This window comes from Paramisgurnus dabryanus, chromosome 15 (assembly GCF_030506205.2).
Source record: "Paramisgurnus dabryanus chromosome 15, PD_genome_1.1, whole genome shotgun sequence".
NCBI classification, from domain to species: domain Eukaryota; kingdom Metazoa; phylum Chordata; class Actinopteri; order Cypriniformes; family Cobitidae; genus Paramisgurnus; species Paramisgurnus dabryanus.
Window position 1 is genome coordinate 27,632,151 of NC_133351.1, and position 26,820 is coordinate 27,658,970.

The 26,820-nt window shown below is 36.6% G+C and overlaps 1 protein-coding gene across 3 annotated transcripts in view; it reads left to right on the plus strand.

The window, feature by feature from the left end:
• The window catches only part of myo16 (myosin XVI), a 226,132-nt gene that overhangs the window by 186,768 nt on the left and 12,544 nt on the right, over positions 1-26,820 (plus strand). Inside the window, exons 33-35 of one of the 3 annotated variants that reach the window (XM_065292939.1) lie at positions 6,030-6,197; positions 8,585-8,670; positions 17,623-17,711. In XM_065292939.1, coding sequence (XP_065149011.1) covers positions 6,030-6,197; positions 8,585-8,670; positions 17,623-17,670 — 302 coding nt within the window. In that variant the 3' untranslated portion in view covers positions 17,671-17,711. The remainder of the gene's footprint in view (positions 1-6,029; positions 6,198-8,584; positions 8,671-17,622; positions 17,712-26,820) is intronic. The other 2 variants (XM_065292940.1, XM_065292938.1) reach the window with 2 other exon arrangements.

A 26,820-nucleotide genomic window follows, 5' to 3' on the forward strand; every position in this document is an offset into this window, starting at 1 on the left:
TTTGTGCTGAAACAGCTCCAGTGACGAAAACAAACACTAGGCCAAGTTACCATCTCCATATTCTTCGTCCAGAGTGAGGTGAAGGAAGACGGGCGTCTATTGTGTGCACTGAGCGTGGTGGGTGAGTCTTGGATGTAGAAATTTTCACTTGAAGTGGTGCTGTGTAATGCTGTGTATTGCAGTGAGATTGCTGTGTCTTGTCTGACGTACCCCCGCCTCCAGTCACTCGTTCTTGAAACGACGAAGAGGAAGAACGGGTCTAGAGTAAGACCTGTATATAAATATGCTGTGAGTGTGTTCCAGTCTTAAAATCACGGAGTGGCGTCTCGAAGTATTTTCCCAGCCAAAACGCTCGGCGGATTGGAGTTTAGGAGTGGCGGTGAAGAACTGTGCTATTGACGGTGTGAGAGTATTGCCTCTATACTGCTACCTTACCTGTACCCTTTTATCATCACAGAGTTGGAGGCGAAGGAGATCCGCCGCCCCGAGGTCTCGACGAAAGGGCGCCCCGGTCCAGTTTTCGATTGACCAACGGGTCTCGAGGAAAGGGCAGCGCTCGACCCGGTGTGCCGGCGTGACGTCCTCGCCCCTCTGTAGACCAACGAGCTCGCCGAGAGGGTTTTGGCCCCCGGCGTCACATAGGAAAACACTGTCTAGCTGACGCACCGCGCAGCCAGTTACCGTAAGTCCGCCACCCTGTTAAAATAACATATGACCTGTTGAAACTGCCAAATCAACAGGGAAGAGGAGTGTGATGTGAGAGCTGTGCAGAGAGCCATACCTACCTCGAAGCGGTAGTCAGCAGTCATCTGCGGAGAGAGAGAGAGCCAGCGTGAGCACTGAGATATTGAACTGTGCAGAGAGCCATACCTACCCAAAGCTGTAGTCAGCGCAGAGGTGAGAGAACCATTGGAAAATCGATTCATTGTGCCTTGTGTCCCAGCAGTCATCTGTGGAAAGAGAGAGAGAAAGAGCCAGCGTGAGCACTGAGATACTGAACTGTGCAGAGAGCCATACCTACCCAAAGCTGTAGTCAGCGCAGAGGTGAGAGAACCATTGGAAAATCGATTCATTGTGCCTTGTGTCCCAGCAGTCATCTGTGGAGAGAGAGAGAGAGAGAGCCAGCGTGAACCCTGAGAAACCGAGCTGGGAAGAGAGCCTAGAGGGGCCGTTATTTTAAGTTCCCCTTTCCCCTCCCCTATTTAATATTTTTAAGTAATTTAATAAAGTATATTTTAATTTTATGCCTACCTTGTGTGTCTGGTCATTGGGGTGGCTTTGGGAATCTCCTCGAGGTGGAGAAAGGGGCGTGGCCTTATTTACACCTGGGTCCACCCCTACCTGTGACAAGTATTTAAAATATATTCTATTTATATTATTTAATATTAAGACATATGTCAAGAAAACATTTAAGTGACTTTACATTCAAATTTTTTGGAATACAATTCTAGATTTATTTCTATTTAAATCAAGTAATTTATTGAAATTCAATGCTAAATGGTGTATAATCATAAAGGACACTATAAAGGTCACGGTTATGAATAAAATACTTTATTTTAATGTCAGACATTACATTTATGGTAAAGACAGGCCGGTCCCTGCTGATCTATATGGCATTTTTGCTTGCTGCCGGTCCAAGATTCCCAAAGATCAATACAATTAACTTAGCAGCCACTACTGCTAATTGCATCAATCAGAGGTTGAAAATGATAAACACAGCTTATTTCAACAACATGAACTCTCCTTTAAGCACCTTGAAGGATTGAGATGTGTGATATGTTCAACTTGTGTGAAAAGCAATACGTGAGGTGTTACAAAGGCATAATCAATGAGCTTTAATTATCAGGTGCATGTGTAAGGTGATTGTTGATCCTGAAGCCCAGGTTAATTCCCAGAAAAAGAGAAAGTCAATATTCATATACTTACAATGTGTTTTTTTTTTTTCATTAAGAATGATAGCAGTCATACAGGTTGGATGTTAATTCTTCATCAGGCATACGTACTGATTGCCATGAAGATCTTGACCTTCATGTAGAAATGTTTCATGTTTGCAGTGTGTAAGCAGAGCAGCTGTATGCAGCCGTTGCACTTTTACATTGAGAGTGGTTCTGCTGAATAACAGCGTTGCAAATTTTTGCAGAAAATAAAGTGATTTCTGGTTGTTATACTTCATGTTTTCTTTAACAACAGCTATAAATTATAAAGTAGTTATCGCAATGTGGAACTACTTTAAACTTGATAACAGATGTGAAAATATAAACATAGGCTATGTTTTTCAGCTGTTTAACCCTATAATCACGAATTATTATATAAAAAACAGTATCTACAGTAGCATTGTCACATTCAGCAGTCAATGCAAATATCCATTCTGATACAGCATCAGAAGCAAAAATGTTAAAAAGGACCTATTGTTCGATTCACGTTTTTACATTTTCTTTGTTGAGTGTGTATAAGTACAAAAGGTACAAACCCCAAAGTAAACAATGATGCAAGTTATCGTCTCCAACGTTAATCTCTTTTCTTGGACTACAACAAACACACAGATTGTAGGCAACAGTTTACTTCCTGGGATTGGTGATGTAGTAAAGACCGACATTATCATAAATCCTCCCGCTTCAGACTCACTGAGCAAATCTTTTAAACATGGAAAGGAGCATCACATTTCCTGCTTACGTCAGAGGTATTTAGGCCAATCACAACGTACAGATTAGCTGGCCAATCAGGGATGCAGAGCTTTTCAGATCCATGCATTTCATGAAGAGAGTGAAATCTGGAGCTACAAAAATTTACGGTATGTGGAAAATAATGTAAAAACCATAATAAACCACACAAACACATTGTATTATACTAAATACACAAAATAACATTGTTTTAGGATTTTTAGCATATTTTCACATTTTGGCTTCTGATGCCGTATCTATCTATCTATCTATCTATCTATCTATCTATCTATCTATGTATCTATCTATCTATATATAATATATATATATATATATATATATATATATATATATATATATATATATATATATATATATATATATATATATATATATATATATACACACAAATATATATATATATATATATATATATATATATATATATATATATATATATATATATACAAATATTACAATAAATGTTAACAAATTGGTAACATTATTTTACATTGTCATTTTCACACGTAATTAATATACTATATTACTAATATACTATTGCTATTACTATAGTAATAACAGTAAATGATTGCATGCAGCTAACCCTAAACCTAATCATACAACTAACCCTATATAGTACAATCAATATTACTTACTACTTAAATGTTTTAATACACTGTAACAGTGACAACGTAAAAAATAAAATAAAAATACAATGGCATCTAAATGTAAACAATATGAAGAGTTTGAAAGACATGAGGTCGGGATTAAGCGGATTTGATGCAGAAGTACTTGATGAACGTATAATACATGCAGAGAGCATTTGGTTTATATTAATATCTCATTTTAGCGGCTTTTGCATTTGAGCTCTTCATATGAAACCAGTAGTGAAAAAAGCATAAGTAAAGAGTGGTTTAGGTTATATGTGTTTTATAGTCAACACGCATCATGTCAGATTTTCCATACCAATATCATTTATATCCCCCAATATCCTCTATATTGATTTATTTGTGTTACATGTTATCTTTAATCTCTCTCTCTCTCTCTCTCTCTCTCTCTCTCTCTCTCTCTCTCTCTCCCTCTCCCTCTCTCTCTCTCTCTCTCTCGGTTCAGGGGGTATTAGGTACAGACCCATAAATATTATATGGACAAAAGATGATGTAGTCATGAAATATTAAATATCAAAGTCTCCAGGTCTGCTGACGAGTGTGAATCATTGTGATGAGTATGAATCCCCAGAGTAAAGTGTGTGTATAGTTCTTAACTATTCTTATTGAGGGCAAATGCTGCTGACAAAGCCTCATCCAAAACGTGTCAGTTTAAAGGGGGTAAAAAGGTTCATATAGACATAATCATTTGCTTGTGAATCTTCTGATTTACACACTGATATGAAAAGAAAAGTGTGTGTGCCACGTCATCCACACAGTGGGAAATGTGCATGTGTGTGTGCGTAATGAATGAAACATTAACCTGTCATAACATTTGTGTTTGAGGAATTTTTAAGAGTGTGTCTCAAACACACCTGTTTTCCACATGGCATTGTATATTTCTAACATTAGCATTTCTTCTACCGCAGATATTCTTTAAAATATGAACCCTTCATATCTGTTTACATGACCTGCTATATGTTGTCAGCTCATTGGATTAAACATATTCATATTATGAAGGGGGGTTACTACAGTGCAGAATGTGGCATTCATGTGCTCTGCCAGTCTGTCAAACGGGTGTCATTTTCATTTGCATGTTTGATCTCTTAACAGCAACTTAACAGTGCAGTTATTTTGAAACTTGGTCCTGAGGTCATTTTTTAATAAACTGTACTTGGATTTTAAAACATAAAGAAATCATAATGTGGTAAAATTGAGAAACATTTTTGATTCTGCACAATTGCTAGATCACTATTCAAAAGTACACAAAATTGATTATTTTTTTTAACTGTGTCATACAGTCGATCAGATGGGTAACACAAATCATCAGTTTTTTTATTTCTCTATTAAGTACACCAAAAATGTTATACTATTCAAAATTAAATTTGACTGATGGTGCCATTGGACCTTATATTAGCATGACTTAATAATATTAATATAATAATAATTTATTAAAGTAATAAAAAATATTTAATGTATTATTACTAATTGATTATTGATTGTTTATGTAATTTAATAATAATATTTAATATTAATATTTCTAGACATGCATTTACTTCTCTGTATTTCCTATACTATATGTCAATATAGATATACAGCATCATAAGACCCAATGTACAGTGTAATAAAGTGTAACTGCTTTGCTCATATGTATGCATAGTGTAGTGCCTAGTGATAGTGATAGTTCGCCCAAAAATGAAAATTCTATCATCATTTTCTCACTCTCATGTTGTTACAAACCTGTATAAATTTCTTTGTTCTGAAGAACACGAAGGAAGATATTTTAAGAAATGTTCGTATACAAACTCATCATGAGCTTTAGTGCCCTGATGAAGGCCTAGATGTAGGCCGAAACATGTTGGTGGTATTTTTAAGTTCTATTATGAACTAGCACCTTTATTAAAGCGGTTTTATAATTTAGAAGAGTGCCTTGGTTTCCTTTTGTTGTTTTTGAAATTTAGCTTATTTCCCAAAGAGCACCTTCGATTTACATATATTTTTTTGACATTTTGTATACTGTTTTGAACGCCGTAGCCCTCCAGCCCCTGCTTTGTGGGTGATTGTTTTTGTGGTCATCATGAGCTTTATTCACTTTCATAGTAGAAAAAAAATAATAATATGGAAGTCAATGGGGCTCATGAACGTTCCTTCGTGTTCATCAGAACAAATACATTTATACAGGTTTGTAACAGTAAATGATGACAGAATTTTCTGTTTTTGGGTGAACTATCCATTTAATAAATGTCTGATAACCCCAGACGCTGCTGGCTGTTGTAAAGTCAGATGCGTATGACCTGAGTGAGATCATGCTCCAATGGAAAAATAGATGTAATAGAGTTTTAAAGGGACAGCTGACCCCTGTGCTATATCCATCTCAGTGGCGGTCAGATCCAAGCAGACCAGCATGCCGTGAGGCTTAAACAACCCCTCGTGCTTCCGTTCTCTCTCCCGTTAACGTCATCGCAAGACCCCATCATTCCCACAATGCCTGGCCAGGGCAGCTGCAGAGGCCCCGGACGTAATGTTAGTGACTCAAGGTGGCAGGTGTTAACTCACATGCCACATCATCACCCTTATTTTTCATAAACCTGAAACGCACGGGTCAAAGTTGACACTTCCATATTGAAACCTGCAGGGCTTTGCCGCGTATCATGCATTATAGATTGCCTTGAAATTAACTTATGTATTTATTGAATGTTGTATTCTTTTTTTTCTGCCATAGGACTCTCAAATTCCAACATAAACCTACCAGGTCGAGAGGATCAAGGCACCACCGCTCCATTGTCACAGTTACAGGACAAAAACGCCAACAACCACACCTCTCCCAACTCTTCAAACCCTGCTCCCGTTGAGAACGGCAACCAAATTTCTAATGGTAATGGGGCACAAGGTTAGGACTTCTATCGAGAAACTTGTATTAGCTACTAGCCTAGATTTTTCATCACTAGTACTAATCCATTACTAGTCTACAATTATAATTACCGTGCCCTGCTCACGTCTTAAAAACAACACAAAGCATCATAAAATTATTATGAGTAATCATATGGATTTGAATGACAGAAAATTTCATGTATGAATGAACCCCTTTAAGAAATATTAAGACTGCACCAAACTCATGAGACCATGTTAGATTAAAATAAGGAGTAGAATGTGTGCACATCCAAAAATATTTTGAGACAGGTGCTCGCTCACAAAAACACTAAATCACGAAAAAACAAAGAACGGCACACTGCTACTATGGCTCTCAATATTTATTATTTAAATAATAGTGTGCCGTTCTTTGTTTTTTCGTGAATTACCATGTTAGATTAAGACATTGCCTTTTGCATGGCTTAATGTACATTCACCCAGTTATTCAAATGTCAGTCGCATGTCATTAGTTTGCCCAGTCTTCCCCCAAGATTTGTTTACCAGAGACGGCACCAACAAATGTGTAACCTTGGCCTATTACAGTCAGCCTATAGAGAAAATGGAGGAAAGCATTGACTTCATTTGGGCGAGTGACACGAAAAGCAAGTCATCCCGCGAGTAATCTAGATTGAGTAACGAGATGAAATATTCGCTTTGCTTTTGGTGTATACATTGCATAACATTGATCCTTGAAATTCACTTTTACTTGCTCAGTAAGATTAATATCTGTGTGTAAGACGTTATACAGTAGCATAGGATGGGTGGAAGTTTTAGACATCTAGTTTGGTGTTCAAACAGTGTACACTTTATATGTAGACTTGCATTTACTAAAGAAAATATCAGAGCTATTTAAGCAATGAAAGAATGACATTTGATGTGTAGGAAAGTTAAGGATTAGTCAATTTTCTTAAAAAAAATCCAGATAATTTACTCACCACCATGTCATCCAAACTGTTGATGTCTTTCTTTGTTCAGTCGAGAAGAAATTATGTTTTTTGAGGAAAACATTCCAGGATTTTTCTCATTTTAATGGACTTTAATGGACCCCAACACTTAACAGTTTTAATGCAGTTTAAAATTGCTGTTTCAAAGGACTCTAAAGGATCTCAAATGAGGCATAAGGGTCTTATCTAGTGAAACGATTGCTATTTTTGGCTAGAAAAAAAAATACACTTTTAAACCACTTCTCGTCTTCCTCCGGTCCTGTGACGCGCCAGCATGAACTCACGTAATTACGTAATGACGTAGAAAGGTCACGTGTTACATATATGAAACGCATATTTGCGAACCATTTTAAACATTAAACTGACACAAAGACATTAATTAGTATCATTCGACATACAACAAAGTCGAAACGGTCCTCTTTTTCCACACTTGTATACACTGGGGCGGAGTTTCGATACGTCATCTTTGACCTCTTGACGTGATGAGGTATTATGTGGGATCGCAATTGCACGTCACAGGAGCGGAGGAAGATGAGAACTTGTGGTTTAAAAGTGCATATTTTTTCTTTTTCTTGCCAAAAATGACAATCGTTTTGCTAGATAAGACCCTTATGCCTCATTTGGGATCGTTTAGAGTCCTTTGAAACTGCAATTTTAAACTGCATTAAACTTTTAAGTGTTGGGGTCCATTAAAATGAGAAAAATCCTGGAATGTTTTCCTCAAAGAACATAATTTCTGCTTGACTGAACAAAGAAAGACATCAAAATTTTGGATTACATGGTGGTGATTAAATTATCTGGATTGTTTTTAAGAAAATGGACTAATCCTTTAAGGTTCAAGGTTTCTGAACACATAAGGAAAGACAAAACTTGATAAACTGTGATTTGATTTCTTTGATGCTTTTCACAATATGTATTGTTATAAAGCGGCTTTATAGACTGGATCACAAAGACAAAAAGACAAATGATACAGAAAAAAAAGTTAATAAAAATTACATGGAAACTTTGTAATAATATCACACACTATCAGACAAAAAGAGTCAAAAAATGGCCCAAGCTGTCGCTGGCACAGTATCCTTTAAAAGGACCTAATATGTACCATTTAGGCACAGATATGTATATATTTGGCATCAATATGTAACTTTGGGGTACTAATTTGCACTCTTTAGGTACACTTAGGAGTCATTTTTAAAAGTGTACTGCTCCAGTGACAGCTAAGGACCATATTTTGACAAATTTTTTTTGACACTGAGTAGATGTTAATTTGACAGGTACAGGCAATTAACTGTGTATAAAAAAGTTATCAAACTGACAATAGTAAGTATTAAATAGCACACAAAGATATCAGCTATAAATCAAAGGTTTAATAGAAACTGTGTTTTATTTTATCTATTTTAATACTTCTCAATTTTTCTTGAAACAGGGACGTTGGAAGACGAGGGGCATCCGAAGTCGAACGCATCCAGCACCTCAGTGTTACACAGGCACATGGATAGTCACCACACTCAGGTAAAGCTTGTAAAACACACGCACATATATATGTACACGCTCTCTTGAGGCATCTGTCATTCGTTCTTCCATTGGGAGGAGTTCTCGCATGACCCCGAATGGCAGATGTAATCATAGGTAATGAAAGCGAGAGCGGGTCTCGTGTCATTCCAGACTCAGCACTCTGCCAAATGAAATGAGCAGAGGCTTATCTAGAGATCGTATTCGGGGGTGCATTAGAGAGCGCTGTGGTGCTCTGGCCCGGCTCTCCTCAGCTGTGGATCCTCCGCAGGAAGAGGTCGAAGGGATCGCTGTGCGCCACTCTGTACTTCTCAACATCTCAGAGTGTGTCCTGAAAGCAGGGTTACCCTCACGAGCCATAAAAACTTAATGAGGGTACTCTGAGAGCTTCTGCAACATGAACATTATCTGTATCTCTTTCCGGCTTGTAGAGCCGGGAGATCAACAACCGGTTCTTGTTTAGACATGTGCATTGTTTAGAGTATGAAAGATCCTGTATGATGATTCAGAAATTTGGATATGAACCAAAATGATGAAATACCTTATGACTCACGATCTTCATAATCCACAATTCTGTTTTTCTTTGCTCTCTATTCAAAGATTTGTTCAAAATGCAAATTAGTATAGAAAAAGATGTACGCATGGTACGTCACAAATCTTTTTTTTTTCAATGAAAGGATGCATATGCTCTTTTCTTGTATTTAATGCAGAATATATGACCCTGACCGTAAATAACACATCTGCTGCCAGATAAAAAGCTCTGAAGCTGAGTCAAGGCTGAATCTTTCTATACGTCTAGTTTATAGATAGCTATGACCGTGACATTTATGGCATGGCACGGGTAGGATATAATGTACCTGACTGTCAGTCACCAGCAGGAAGACCATATTAGGATTTTGGAAGTGCTCAGGATTTGCATGGTAGCTATACATTGAAAAAGACAATACGCGTGCACGCGTATGCACAGCCGCTTCTGGAGCGGACACCATCTGTTAGGTTGATGGGATTTAGGGACAGATATATGGCAATGTCACATGCTGACAGCAAAGAGAGCAGTCTTTGATTTATTGCAGTCAAATGCTCAGTTTATAAGCTTATGTGCTTTGTGGTGAGATCCAATACTTTTAACTATGATTGTGTGTCTTATAGACGGTTTCATCAGAGGCTCGCGCCTCACATATACGCACCTGTTTTAAAACCTAGTGAGTTGCCTATCCAGACAGCATTATAAAGCAACTACCAACCAACATACATCTTATTTTGGCCAGAAAAATGCATGGATCCCTGTGAAAGGCAATCCCAGAATGCACTGCAGCAATGTTTTGAGAGTATGATTCAGTTCTTTGCTATGCATATATCAGTTTACTGAACAAAAACATCGTCATTTTGGGTAAAAGTGTCTCCCAAATGCGTAAATGTCAATCAACTGTGAGGTTCCAATTCAGTTCCGGGATTTGGGACAGAGCTTGCATTTTTCCCTGGCCTCATAATTGCTCCATGCCCGAATAATCCCACCGCTTTGCTCACCAAGTCATACGTGAGTTACAATAATGGAAATGCGCTTTCATAATAATTGAAAGTGCAAGAGAGGGTGTACGTGCATGGGTGTCTTATACACACCACAGTGCACCTGTCAGTCCCAATACGTAATTTGTGGACCCAACATTACGTGACGTACCAAAATGATTTATGAATTTGTATACACCGTGGCCCTGAGGTTCTCCTCTGTAAAATCCATGCACTCGGATCGGCCACTTGTTATTAAATGCAAAACAAGCCGTTGTCATCAGTCCGAATGGTGAACATTTCCTCAGGTCCTCTCTGGCTTTGACTCATGCATTGTCATATTACCCAGCGCTGAGAGCTGTAAATTGTTTACCTATTAAAGGATGGAAGCAAGATGTGTCCCATTTTCTCTATAATGGCCTGGGTATTCTGCATTTGCGATCCAGCGTGTGCTGGCACAAACTGAGAATTGAAAGAAGCTGGTCATTATCCTAATGAACACACAGAGCACTCATTCCCACACCTTATGTAATCTGTCAGAGCGCTTTATTTAAAACAGCTGCGGTGTTATTTTCTCAAATGGTTTAGGGGTGCAGTGAGCCGTCGCCTACGTAAAATTGAAGTCTCAAAATGCATGAGGTTTTTCGGAGGGGAGAGCAGACATGCACTTTGCATTTCACTAGTGATACCCGAGACACTCATACCTCATGTAGCATTGAACGCCACAATCTCTCTGTTACCGGATCCCATCCTATCCTCTGTTTCCTGCATGTGTCACATGATAGGGGGTCAAGGTCATTGAAATGTGGAAGAAGAAAGGATTTAGACTGGGTTTGACATGGAATACTAGTTTACTGTATATTGTACTATTTTTTAGAATAGTAAAAAGTAGGCAGTATAGAGATGGGCTCATTGGTAGCACACAATATCTTTCACAATAAGCATGTTGTTGTATAGATGGACCCATCCTCTACAACGTAAATAAAGCTTTAATTATTTAAATGGATAATGAAATATTCACATGTACAGAATTGCCCCCTGCAGAGGAAATAGAGCTACATGCAAGTGCTCTCTGAAACTGGACACTAACCTTTTAAACCACACATCAATTTAAGGGTATATACTCACTCACTCAATCTAAAATGTCAGTGTAAGTTACCAGAGGGCTGAGTATTTGAAGTTACAAAAACAAACCAATGCTTAAACCTGAAAGAAAGTGCACCCTGAAGGAAAGCAGCAGCAGTTTGCCCCAAAATGCACCCTTATGGTGTTCTAGACAACTAGACGCTGTTTTTGAAGAATCCTCACATTGATATTTCCCATCCAAAAAAATTGTTTCATAACATAAACAAAAAAGCAATATAAAAAGACGGTCACACTGTGACTATAACTATAGTGGGGTTTCCATCGAAACGTGATGCGAATACTTTGAATATTCGTGAAAACAAACAAATGTGAATAAGGTGCGTTTCCATCAAGTTGAATGATGTGGGATTGGTCATAGATATGTATATAAAGGCTAGATGGCTCGTCCGCGCTGATGGCCAATTGAGTTGAACGTCCGCATTTTGGCGGCCATCTTAGAACAGGGCGCACGCTCACTCGTAGCATTGAGTTTTAATGATGCAGGTACTTTTAAATGACCATAACTTGCTTAATTTTTTACCGATTTTCAAACGGATTGGTTTGTTATAAACGTCAAAGATGTACCTATGACACTGAATACGTATACTAAAAATAAATAAAAAAATTCATGAAACATGTTAAAGCATCCATAATTATAGCCACGTTAATAACGTTTGTAAAAAACCAAACCGTTTGTAAATCCGTCAAGAATTCAGCAAGTTACGAGCATTTTAGTTGGCGTATGTCACTCACCTTCCGTCCACAGCAGCAGGGAGCAGCACTATGGCAGCACTGACCTAAGATGGCCGCCAAGTGACGACACAGCTGACTCCGCCTTGAGCCATCTAGCCTTTATATACATATCTATGGGATTGGTAACCTAGTAGCCAACAGTAAATAAAACAAGGGACGCTTAGAAAATGGAGACAGGACTGCATTTAGTTATGATTTGGCAAGTTCTACATTTACTAGCAGTGCAGCTTGTAATTGCCAAACTGAATGCTGTGCACAGAAAAAGAAATGCAGAATTTTTTGATGCAGGCGCTAGCAGCAAAAGCATTGCGGTGACGTCAAACCCTATAGATGGAAAGACAACGTCAGGTCATACAACTCAACTTTCAGTCACGTGGGTTTCCATTCCCCATTATTCGCATTAACTTTTTTTGCACAAGATCCAAAAAAACACCTCAAGCGAGCTTAAATTTTTTTTGTGGATTAGTTGTGCGTAGGTCCTACGGCGTAGGTTCTGCATCGGTTTTCATTTATACTTTTGCGTCGTCGTCCGCGTCAACGTGCAAACACGCGCAGACCACTGGTAGGCAGTATCCACGCGTGTAATCCCAGTAGCAGCGCGATCGTCAGTGAAGAAGAAGCTTGACAAGTTAACAAACGAAGAAGAAACGGCAACTTGTTGTGTATGATTTGAGAAGACCAGCAATGATGGAAGTAAATAAACAGCGACTTTTGTTGCAGTTTGAGTTGAATCACTCCTCAACTTGGCTCATCTTTGTTTTCACCGTCGCAAACGGAAATACCTTTGATGCAGTTTTTTTGCCTGACGGGAGGGGTTCTGGTGGACCAATCAAAGCGTTTTCGGTCCACGTAGAACTGATCCGCTGTTAACTCTTTCACCGCCAGCGTTTTAAAAAAAAGTTGCCAGCCAGCGTTTTTCATAATTTTCACCAAAGTTTAATGCCTTCCAGAAAATGTTCTTCTTTAAATATATAAACATACAATATACCAAATGAAAGAACAGACCCTCTGCTTTCAAACAAAAAACCGTTTGATCCTACCTTTAGTGGTTCTTTTGCAATCAGCTTTTGAATATGGGTAGGTTTTTGCAAAAACACCACATTTTGAGCAAAAAGCAGAGATAATTCCATTTTTATGACGGACTTTTCATAGAGATCTGATTCAGAGCGATCTTTAAAACAGACACGGACATGCAGCAGCTTGCCATAGGGCAATACTTCCGGTTTTAAAAAGTTGCGGAAGGGTGGATAATAGCGGTATTGCGGAAAGACGGAAAATCTCGTCATTGGCTGGGAAGCGTTTTCTCTTAATTGACGAGATATCTCGTCAATGGCGGGGAAAGAGTTAAAATATTTGCGAGGTGCACGTCAGGCTACGCAGAGCTACGCAGAGGCTACGGATAACCTACGGCGTAGCTGTGGCGTAGAGCTTACGCACGACTATAAATCGGCTTAAGGATTTGTTTTTATTTTTTTGGTGTTTTTATTACTCGTTTCTTGTGTGACACTTCAAAATGCGCATAAAATGAGTGTGATGGAAACCCAGCTAGTAACTATAAACTATATTAGTGTCCACACTAATGGACTATGACAGTAATGTTATGTTAATTCTGAACCTCAATTACAAAAATAGGTGTAGATGATCTGTTGTTGCTTTATGTTTTAAATGCCGAACATTTTTCCTCCAAAATGTGACGGCAAAAGCTGAATGTTTTATCTGAAAGCTGATGGTGCACTCGCTGGCATTCAAAGCATATGAAGAGTTTGGTTCCAGAATGAGATGATTCTCGAGAAAAAACTGGAGATAATTATTATTGTTATCATGTTTTTAGTTTTTAGTTATGAAGGCTTAAATCAAAACAAAGTAGGGCTGGGTATCAATTCAGATGTTCCAGATCGGATCGGATCGATTCGATTTCGATTCACAAGCTTTCGATTTGATTTCTATTCTCGGTCCGGTTTTTGATTCAGATTCTCGACTCGATACTTGATTCTCGATTCAACTCAATGAATATAGATTATATAGAATATTATATTATTGTATATTAGAACATAGACTGAATGAATGAATGAATGACAGGCTCGCCTCTCGCTCCTTGGTAACATTGCGCAAGGGAAAAACAAGGGTGAAATCAAATAAAATTGGAAAAAAATTGATTTGTGGCCTTTGAAAATCGATTTTGAATCAACCACGGGGGAAAAAAATTAATCGAATCTTTTTTTGCCCAGCCCTAGTCATAAGCAGAGTTCTGTTTGAAATATAAACCGAGAGCGCCTCTGTGATAACTAATCTCATATTTAAATACTACAATACTAATTTCCCTTTAAAATGCCATCAAAAGGTGTAAAAAGTGAAAATATAACCTTATATACACTAAATTTGTACTATAGCTGCTTTATAGGCCATCATTTTATTTTTTCAAACTTGACCAGGCTCGACCAATGATATCCTTCGCGCACACCCATGCATAGAATTGTAGGACAAGACGAAACCAAACATTGGATTTGGCCGTGCCTTGATGCATTCATGCCTCCGAATGCGGCATTTGAGAGATTTTGGATGCAGACAGCATCACACATTTAGAAAAGTGTGGATGACATGAATTTTATATAATAATATAATAATGACATAGCAGTAATATAAAATCAACACAAATATTATGTCATTATGAATAAATAATTAAATGTTTTTTGGAAGGGCAACTAATTATGTGATTAGTACCCATGATCTTAACCAGAGTATATCACAGTCTTAACATATTTATCAATGTGGCATCAAACAACACAACCCAGCCCTGAAACAAGGTTTCATCTTATCCAGTAACAGCCATCCTTTTATCTAAGGCCTGACTTGAAACAGATGGCATTAAAGATGTGCTCCCATCCCTCAGATGTAACCCCACCACGGGTCATCCTCAGACGGACACTCTACCTCTTAATGTCCTTATGGCATTCGGAAACAGGAAGAAGCCATCTAATGCCCCTTAACATGTATTAGCGCCCATCTGCTTCATATTTCCCTGTCTCCTCTCTGTGCATCTCGGTTCTCCTCTCGTAAAGGTCCATCCGCTCTTTATCGATCCGCATCACAATGTCCCATAACACGCGGAAGATCGTGATGTTTAATTATTGATCAGCTTGGTTTCGCCGGAGATTGCGATTGAGAGCGAGAATGTGTCGGACACATTCCCGTCTTATCGGCATTCCGATCCGGCAGGTGGAGAAAATTGCTTAGGGAACGACAGCAGAAGTGTTCCCACACTGGCGGTCTGGTAATGGAGCGTTCTTGCCCACGTGTCTGTGTGCGATAAGATTGAAGAGGTCACAGAGGAGGCCATCTCTTCTGACAGGACACGATCCTGTAGATGGTTACTGACACGTGGTGATACACTGACACCAAGAAGTATTTGGACACTTGAGACACATTGTACTATGTATGAATGTCATTGGATGCGATATCAAAATATCAAACGTAATGGCATTTGTTGTAAAGAAAGAAAGCACATGGACTGCAAAAGTACACATAAAGAGTTCATATTAGTACACATTGTACCAAATGTATACACATATGTACGTAAATGGTAAACATTAGGATCTTTTAAAAGGGTACCGACCCAGTGACATCTAGGGACCATATTTTCATAAATTGGTAGTATTTATAAATGCTACTATACTAAAAAGTAAACACAATTAAACTGTTTAGCCATTTTGTTGCCGTAATAAATCCTGAGTATGCCTTCGAAATCAGGACTTCTAATCTTCTAACAAGGACTAAATTCTTACCATTTTACAATTTATTAAATTTTCTTTGGCTACACATCCCCACACTTATCACATCAATTCATGTTGTAAAAACAATGTATGTAATGTAGGGGTGACCCCGAATAGTCGAAGATTCGATGCATCGATAGGAGAAGCCTAATTCGACTACCAATCTCATAGTCGAATCGTCGCAGATGTATTATGAAATGAGGATCATTCAATTTTGGCCGTATATGGGTGCACACATTATCTGATTTCACATATAACAGCTTTCTCCCATATATTAATATACTGCATATTATGATAATGCTGCAAATAATATGTGAAGTAGCAGCTTTCAATAAATATTTTTAAAATGCGTTAATAAATCCAACAACCCCTGTGACCGGGCTTCACGTCCATAAGAGGTTTCTATGTTAATAAACCATTGCCTCTTTGTTTCTACATTTAAAAGACAAAGCTGGCAAATTAAACTATGACTTTCGTTCTTTTAATAATTTCTATATTTTATTTTATTTATAAATCACTTTGGGTTATCTGATTTAACTATTTGGCTTGTGTTTTGTTTCCGTGCACTTGAGGCATTTTGCATATTTGTTCTGCACTTTGTTACTTCTGACCTTATTTTATAAAAAAAAATTTATTTATTATAAACGTAAATTCTGATCTAATTTAAGTATGTAAATTTTGGATAGCTTTTCGTTGTATCGATGTTGCGCTATTGCGTGCTGGCCATGCTTGCGCATGTAATTTAGCCGAACGGGCTAGGTGCTCTGCATCTCATATTTAGGAGTTAATCAAACTAAACATTAAAAAACTGATGTTTTTCGACGAGTATAAGTTTTTAAAATGTATTTAAAACAGAGTGGTTATATTGTCTATCTTAAAGTTAAACTACAAAACAGGTAAGCCGGTTTTTTAAATTTCGGCGATGAAACGGAAACTAGTATCTGCACCGAACCTATTTCTGCCTGACACGAATGTCTTTCTTGTGATTTAATATAATGGTCAGTCGGTGTTCACTTTCAAATGATAGCAAAGAGATTCCTGAAATAAATAATATCATCCGGTCTTTCTGTATCTAAAGTGAATACAGAGATGATCAAAGTCAAAGCAAGCAAGCAGGTATTTCTGTGCTAAATAATAACGCGAAGTGTCTATAAAATCATTAATTTGAGTGTTTTTCTTGTTATAAATTAAAGTTTAATGAATTGTATATAAAGATTAGTTTTTATCATTTACAGTCACAATCACAAATTATTTGTCATTTCTCATTTGTCGTTTTTTTTTGGTCATGACTGCTTTGACGCGCTATCTCCAAATTAAATAAAAACACTTAATTGTAGCTGGAGTTTCCAAGGCAGGATCACCTTTGTTATTTTTTTAGGTTTAGTTATCAAAATGTATTTTTGTGTGATGTTCTGTAGATCGTGGCTTTAAAATGTTATGAGGAATAATTAAACAAATGTTGCCTTACATTTTACCTTAAAATATATATATATATAAATGCATCGTCAGTTTTGTCTTCGTTTATTACTTGAAAGACAGTTTTTGTCACTTTAGCAGACAGTTGTTTATGTGTGCTGCTTGTTAAAGAAAATAAAAGTTACCAATTTGTACCTGGTCTGGCCCCCTCCCAACCCATGCACACAAACATAGATGATTCGACTATCGGTCGACTATGGAAAGATTCGAAAATTCTGATTCGAATATGTAAATCCTTAGTCGAGGACACCCCTAATGTAATGTTGTATATGTGTTTTAAATGTCTCTTTCTCTCTCCCTGTCTCTCTCTCCTCTCTTTCAGAGGGGTCACCTCAACTTCTCGCCCTTCGGTGCAGGGGCAGCGCTGTAGGCTAGGGGGCTGATTAACCCCCTGGCCTATGTAGGGATGGGGTGAGTCCGGTCTTTAGCACAGTACCTCACTGGCTGCCCTTCACCTCGCACTTGCCTTCTTTTATGTCTTCTTTTTTGCCTTCCATGCTGTTGATGGAAACTGCAGCTCAACGCAAAATTCATAGGAGCAGCTCGTTAGAAGTGATATGAAAAACACTATTAACTATTATTATGATCTAGGATCATGCGTGATGATGTCTCACAGTATCAATCAGTGTTAACGGGATAGTTCACCCAAAAATGAAAATTGTGTCATCGTTTACTCACCCTCATGTGGTTTCAAACCTAAAATTATATAAATATTTGTTATTTTCAACTCCTCGTTGGGTCAAAAAGGGACGAGTCCAGCAGCTAGGTGAAAATGTTTATATTTAACCCAACAATGGGTAAAATAACACAGCAAGGGCTCGTCCCTTTTTGACCCATTTTTTAGGGTGTTTGTAGATAAGAAGATATTTTGATACATTTTGGTGACCACACAGTTGACGGTACGCACTGACTTTCATGGTATAAAAAACAAATGGTATGGAAGTCAATGGGTACTGTGCACTGTGTGCCATAATTTATCAAAATATTCTTTTTTTGTGTTCAACAGAATAAAGAAACTCACATGATGGTGAGTAAATGATGACACAATTAAAAAAAAATTATAAACTATCCCTTCACTGCAAAAAAAAAATGGCTTTCTTACTTAGTATTTTTAGTACAAATATCACAAAATTCTTAAACTATGAAGCATTTTCTTGATGAGCAAAAGGACCTAAGAAAATAAGTATAATTTTTAGACAAAAAAAATACAATTTAAGTGAATTTGTGCTTAAAACAACCAAAAATATCTACCAATGGGGTGAAAAAAAATCTTGAAATAAGTTTACTTCTTAAATTCTTAAACACTTAATTCAAGAAAAACTTTCTCACCCCATTGGCAGATATTTTTGCTTGTTTTAAGCACAATTTCACTTAAATAGTATATTTTTTGTCTAAAAACTAGACTTATTTTCTTAAGTAATTTTGCTCATCAAGAAAATACATCTTGATTTAAAAAAAGAGATTTTTACTGAAAACAAGACAAAAATACTAAGTAAGAAAATCTCTTTTAGTTCTGTACACTTCAAAAAATGATTTTCAAGAAAAAAAATCCTTATTATTTTTGTCTTGTTTTCAGTAAAAATATCTAAAAATTCTTAAATTAAGATTCTTTTTCTTGATGAGCAAAACGACCAAAGAAAATAAGTATAATTTTTAGACCAAAAAAAAATGTATATATATATATATATATATATATATATATATATATATATATATGTATATATATATATATATATATATATATATATATATATATATATATACAAAACAAGAAAAAATATCTACCAATGGGGTGAAAAAAAATCTTAAAAATAAGTTTACTTTATTCTTACACTTAATTCAAGAAAAATTTTCTCACCCCATTGGCAGATATTTTTGCTTGTTTTAAGCACAATTTCACTTAAATAGTATATTTTTTGTCTAAAAACTAGACTTATTTTCTTAAGTCATTTTGCTCATTAAGAAAATAAATTTTGATTAAAAAAAAGATATTTTTACTGAAAAAATACTACGTAAGAAAATCTGTTTTATATCTGTACACTGCAAAAAAAAAAAATTATTTTCAAGAAAAAAATTAATTTTGTCTGGTTTTCAGTAAAAATATCTAAAAATTCTTAAATTAAGATGCTTTTTCTTGATGAGCAACACGACTAGTCTAGTTTTTAGACCAAAAATAAAGTTTAAGTGATTTTGTGCATAAAACAAGCAAAAAAATCTGGCAATGGGGTAGCAAAGCAAAAAAAATCTTTTTTGCTTACCAAATTGGCAGGTTTTTTTGCTTGTTTTATGCACAAAATCACTTAAATTTGATATTTTTGGTCCAAAAACTAGACTTATTTTCTTGGGTCGTTTTGCTCATCTTAATTTTAGAATTTTTTGATATTTTTACTGAAAACAAGACAAAAATACTAAGATTTTTTTCTTGGAAATAATTTTTTGCAGTGTATACTTTTTATTCTTCTGTGAAACACGAAAATTCTGGAGAATGTATAAACAAATTGTAGTAAAAGCACGTTTTGCATTTTGTTCTTCACAGAAAAAAAGACAACAACAATCAGGTTTAAACCCTTGTGTGAGCAAAAAATTACACAATTTCAAGTTTTGGGATGCGCTTTGAATGCAAAATTCTTGAGAATCAACTATATATCACCGTCAGTTAGCATGTAATGGAGCTCATCTTTTACAAATACTTTCTTAATGTGTTAAAGACAGAAGGACACGGTCACAGTTTTACAGTTTACTTGAATTGAGCTGCAGTTTTTGCCGAAATCCTTTCATTCCTCAGTGCTGATCATCTATTTCGTTCCTGTGTATATTGCAACCCTCTCGTCTTGATCCTTCATTCAATCCGTTTCCTTTTTGTGTTCTTTCCTTTTCCAAGTTTTGCTTATTGATTTTCTTCTGAAACAGAGGTTCTTTATGCAGTTTGTCCTCATGCTGACATGCTCATTGTTTGCTGCTGAATTACGCCTTATAGGGTGTATGGAGCTGAGCCATGGCTCTGCACTGAATCAATGACTCCCGCTCTAATGTTTCAACCACAAGCAAATGTTCACATGTGCCACACATGCGGCCAGAGGGAACGGTGTGTAAATGATGCGAACTGAGAGGTACAGTAGACACATTGCGGTTGATATCACATGGCTGGTAAACTGAGAAGTTTCTCTCTTATCCTTGAGCTTTGTGGCACATCTTACCCCAAGTGTCCTTTACCTGCTGGTTTTAGGCTAATTTAGGTTTAGGAGTCAACCAGGGCATCGGATCAGCTTGTTAAACTCTCCAATTATCTGGATTTCCAAGGTTTGCCCTGCCTCAACCTGGTTTGATGTGCCTGTAAAGATTGTAAAGAGTGTTTACAGTAGATGACATCGAATGCTTTTTGGTCTGAAGGCTTTTCAGAGCTGTGAAGTTTGTTAGAAGATTAACCATTAGTCTTGTGGTTTCAGTCATCTGTCCTTCTGTACCCATAGGAATTTGTTTACTGTAAAATGCACGTACTTGATTTACCAAACCCTGCATTTGGGCCCATATATATATGAGATGCTTAGCATTGTGTCTTAACATTGCAAAATGAATCTGGGGGCAGCATCATTCCAATACCACTTAATAGGACCTGTAAATCTGTTTCCTTACCCTAAAGATGTGATCACGTGATCATCAATGCTTTTGCTGGGTCACTTCCAAGCTCGTAAAAAAAAAAAAAACGTCATACAGTAAAGGCTACACAAGGCCTTGCAAGTACACACACACACATTTTTTTTTACAAGCAGACCTTTATCCCATTCCAAGTCTTTTGTGAACACACACAATTGTGTGGCGTCCGATCAAAACAAACTAGCTGGTTTGTGTTTTTCTCTACCAGTGGCTTTAATCAGATCTGAATGCGCACAAGACTCTCACAGCAATGCTGGTCCATTATCATTTGTTCAGTTTGTCCTTAAGTTCCACTGCTTGTGGATGGACTTATCTTCAGTAAACACAGCTTGCAGAATGATTGAATGAGAGTTGTTCAGACTTTCATCTCATTAGGACATAATGAGAGGATTCCCCGTTCCTCGAAAGAGTTGAGACAGCTGTATTCCCAATGTGGCTTTTAATGATCCTCTACCCATGAAACACTAAAGCATTATGAAAAAAAAACAACCTAGAGTAATTTGAATTAAAAACCATGTGAGACAAAGAGATTGATTTTTATTCAACTAAAGGACAAAGGAGCTGGAAGTGTGTTTAAGTGTTATTTAGTGAAGAAAAGCCTTAAGGCTCGGCAGAACTTATATGTAAGCAATTTTAATTTAATTATTAAAATATTTGGCATTCGGTAAAACCTTAGTTCAGTTTAAAAATATATGCAATTTAGTCGGCACAATATGTTAAGAGACAGAGATCTTTATACTCAAAAAGCCGGATTTAAGAAACCATGAAAAATGCTGTATATTAATACATTGTATCTAGAAATGTTTACATGATTTTTCTGGTCAACTGGTTTGGTCAAAGATTTTACATTTAGTCGGTTCAACGTTGTACAGCATGAATAAATTTTAAAGGGGCCATGGCATGAAAATCTATTTCCATGTTTAAGTCCTATGATTGGGTCCCCAGTGCGTCTATCAACCTAGAAAATGTGAAAAAGTTCAACCCAGTAACTTAGTTTTGGTAAACCATTCTCTACAAGCACATGAGAAAATAGGTCGTTGAAATTTGGCTCTCCTTATGATGTCATAAGGAGCTCTTTTTTATAATACCGCCCCTTAATCTGCACTATCCAATCACAGCACTGCCATTTGGTGCAGAGAAAAGGAGAGAGAGAAAATTATTCACAGCACAATTGAGTTTCAATTAAATTTCATCAGTTCATTTGCATTTTAAAGGACACGCCCAAAACGGCACATTTTTGCACACACCTACAAAGTGTCAATTTTAACATGCTATAATAAATTATCTGTGGGGTATTTTGAGCTAAAACTTCACATATGTGCTTTGGGGACACCAAAGATTTGTTTGACATCTTAAAAAAGTCTTGTGCCATGGCCCCTTTAATGTTTAATTGAATGGGTAAAGAAAGAGAAACAAAATCCAACATTATCATTACCTGTGCTGACATTTTTGTTACGAGTAAAAACCTATTTATTGCAATCTTGGTCACATTCTTCTTTCTTGTGCAGATAATAAAAAATAAAGGTGCTTTCATAATGTCATAGTAGGGCTTCACGATTCTGGGAAAAAAAATTGAATCACAATCTTTTAGTTATTAAATGAAGATCTGGATTCTGAATGCCAACTAAACAAAATAACATAATTTACTTGATACACTTTATGAATTGCTGCAATATCTTTAAAAAAATGTTGTTTGAATAATAAAAAAAAATCTGAAATCTGATTCAATGACTCCCTAATAAATATGTGTTTTATTACTGGATGAAGTTTACCCTTGATCGTAAACATTAGTGTTTATATGTAAACTGTTATCGCTATGATAATTTAAATATTTTAAATATATAATGCAGAAATAAATAATGATAGTGTGTGGCTAAAAGGAGCTGTTTGGAATCTATACATCAGGGATTCCCAAACCTTATTAATCCAGAACCCACCTAGACAGGTAAAATCTATCTTAAGATAGAATAATAAATCCCTTTTGGTAGAATAAATTAAATTTTCTTTAATTTTCCTCAAAACAAAGCACTAGTAAAATAAGCTTTTTAAAGAGTCGTCCTTAGTTGTTAATTTTAAGAACTAAGGAAGTCTCTTACGCTTCCGTTACACTTAGCATCCGTAAAAAAGCACATTAAAAATCCGCCGCTTGCACATCCATAAAAAATAATGGCAAAGCAAAGCTTGTGAGTGTTTAAACACCATGTTCTAAGTGAAGATGAACCTTGGAGTGAACCAATGAATAATTGTCATTGCAACTCACTGTTTAAAAATCTCCTTTACATGGGACTGCTCTGACTCTGTGACAGCGGCCATGCAAATTGCAGTAAGACTTCTGCCAAATGTTTAATAGACAGAAGAATTGTTATAAGTTAGGAATAAGATTGCGTGGGTTCTTGAATCAAGAATAGGATATTTTTACAATTAAATGTGTAATAGAAGAACCATTCTTTGACTAAATGGAACCCAAAATGGTTCTTTTACACTGTAAAAAAATTCCGTAGAAATTTGCAGCTGGGTTGCCGGTAACTTACCGTAGATTTAAATTTATGTTATTACTGGCAACATTTTGTTCAAAGTTAAATGAACATTTAACATTTACAAGTCTTTGTCTTTACAGAATAAAACTAGAAAAACAGCATCAAGCAAAACGTTCTGGGAAACAAAATCTGAAGCAAAAAAACAGAAAAAGGTTGATAAAGATTTCTGGTTCCTAGAATGCTTTGCATGAGGCTGTTATTGTATAGTTTTATTCTGTAAAGATAAAGACTTGTTAATATTTAAAATTTATTCAACTTTGAACAAACTCTTGCCAGTAAATAACATAAATGTTAATCTACGGTAATTTACCGGCAACCCAGCTGCAATACCATTGTAATTTCTACGGATTATTTTTACAGTGTACGGCAGTGGTTCCAAAACATAGTGGCCCTCTTAAGAAAATTCATGACATAAAACAATCTCAAACTTAGGGCTCTATCATACACCCGGCGCAATGCGCGACACAAGTGTCTTTTGCTAGTTTCAACCCGGCGCTAAACGTGAAATTGATAATTGCGTCGGGTTGAAACTAGCAAAAGACACTTGCGTCGCGCATTGCGCCGGGTGTATGATTTAAATAGCAAATGCATTTGCGCCCAGTTTTGCGCCCATGGGAGTTCTGGTCTGAAAACGTGGTGTGTTCAGGCGCATTGTTTGCGCGTTGCTATTTTGAGGCAACTAAAATAGACTATACGCCATTGACCAACTTAAACCTGGTCAAAAAGTCTAAAGTCAATGGCGATTTTTTTTTTGTTTGTTTGTTATTTAACTCTTTCACCGCCAGCGTTTTTAAAAAAAGTTGCCAGCCAGCGCCAGCGTTTTTCATGATTTTCACCAAAGTTTAATGCCTTCCAGAAAATGTTATTCTTTAAATATATAAACATACAATATACCAAATGAAAGAACAGACCCTCTGCTTTCAAACAAAAAAAAACGTTTCATCCTACCTTTAGTTGTTCTTTTGCAATCAGCTTTTGAATATGGGTAGGTTTTTGCAAAAACACCATATTTTGAGCAAAAAGCAGAGATAATTTAATTTTTATGACGGACTTTTGATAGAGATCAGATGCAGAGCGATCTTTAAAACAGACACGGACATGCAGCAGCTTGCCATAGGGCAATACTTCCGGTTTTAAAAAGTTGCGGAAGGGCGCCACCTGGTGGATAATAGCGGTATTGCGGAAAGACGGAAAATCTCGTCATTGGCGGGGAAGCGTTTTCTCTTAATTGACGAGATATCTCGTCAATGGCGGGGAAAGAGTTAAAGAGCGCATTATGCGCCTATAAACGGGACGACAACACGGGTTCGCTTATCACATACATGAATGCGCAGCAGCACAAAAGCTTTCAAATATGTAAGGGATAATCCACGGCTAGCCATGCATTAAAGGGTTTTAATGCACGACGTAGAGGCGAAGAACCACCCGACGTAAAAGCTGTAATTAATGTTTACAGTGTAATTTTTAACAGACAGGTAAAAATGACGGTCATCTTAAGGCTCGCACTCCATCCGCTTTAAATAAAGTAGTGCCATTGTATTGCTTTTATTTAAATGAATTATCATATTTATTTAAATTCATTATTAAAAGAGAGAGACAGAGAACTGAAAGAGAAGAACCCGAGGGAGAGAGAGGGAGGGAGGGAGGGAGAGAAAGAGAGAGAGAGAGAGAGAGAGATGCGTGCGCGAGTTACCTGTGGTTGTGTGCGTCTCTTTTTTAAAGTCTATCCCCTCGTTGCTTAAGCATATAGCTAACTTAATGATTCTTTAACTCTTTCACCGCCAGCGTTTTTAAAAAAAGTTGCCAGCCAGCGCCAGCGTTTTTCATGATTTTCACCAAAGTTTAATGCCTTCCAGAAAATGTTCTTCTTTAAATAAATAAACATACAATATACCAAATGAAAGAACAGACCCTCTGCTTTCAAACAAAAAAAACCGTTTCATCCTACCTTTAGTGGTTCTTTTGCAATCAGCTTTTGAATATGGGTAGGTTTTTGCAAAAACACCATATTTTGGGCAAAAAGCAAAAATAATTCCATTTTTGTGACGGACTTTTCATAGAGATCCCATCCAGAGCGATCTTTAAAACAGACACGGACATGCAGCAGCTTGACATAGGGCAATACTTCCGGTTTTAAAAAGTTGCGGTATTGCGGAAAGACGGAAAATCTCGTCATTGGCGGGGAAGCGTTTTCTCTTAATTGACGAGATATCTCGTCAATGGCGGGGAAAGAGTTAATTGATTTATTACAATCATTTATGAATGACAGCCAACACTGACAGTGACAAGGCAATCTTTATTTGAACTAATCATTTATTTAAATGAATTATGTAAAGTGTGAAATAAAACCGACGTCTCTAACCACGATTACTATATAAGGATACATTACATTTATTGAAATGGATTAAATTAAATGAAAACAAAAATCAAACAGTTGGAAATTTTGAAGCGATTTTTTTAAAGAGATAGACAGAGAACTGAAAGAGAAGGACGAGAGAGAGACTCACTGTAAAGAGAGACGCTCTCTCTCTCGCTCTCTCTCTCTCTCTCGCCCCTCTCTCACTCTCTCTGCAAGTGTAACTGTGTTACTATGGTTACCAATGCTTATAGTAGCGGATTAATTTCTAACTTTAATCAAACTGACTGGAACTACCTGTGCGTTAAACGGTTTTAATGCACACCTTCCAGCCAATCAGAATCGAGTATTTAAACAGACCATGGTATAAGAACTATTAAAGCATTTAAATGTAAAAGATTATTATTGAGTCTCTTGGACATTAATGAGGACCGATTATGAGACATTAGAAGGCGCAAAGAGCTGCTTAACCTGTTGCCTGGTAAGTAAATAAATTCTTTGCTTTAAACAAATGCATCTGTTTTTAAATGTTTTTTTAAATGCTACCCCACAGATTTATTGCATATGATGACACTGTACCTGTGGATATGGTGAGATGAGAAACATTTTTAAGTAATGCTTTAAAAAAAAACATGCCGCTGTCCAAGTGCTGAAACGTGCGGAGAGCCGTTTGTAAATTCTTTATTTCCAGTTACAAATAAAGTATTTTAAGAGTACAAACCTATACATACTTGTAAATTATTTTTTAATGATATGGGATAGCCATACATTTACAGCAATTAAAAGCCTGCTTTTTTACTTCCATGACTAAAAGAAAATGGGTTTTAAAAGTTTATAATAAAAAATAAAATTTTCAACACAAGTGAAAAACAACACAATTATTTAACATTAATCTTAAACTGGGGATCTTCTTCCTCCACTTAGTTTTTCAGTTTACAAACTCCGTCATCTAAATAGGGATTAGACATAGCAC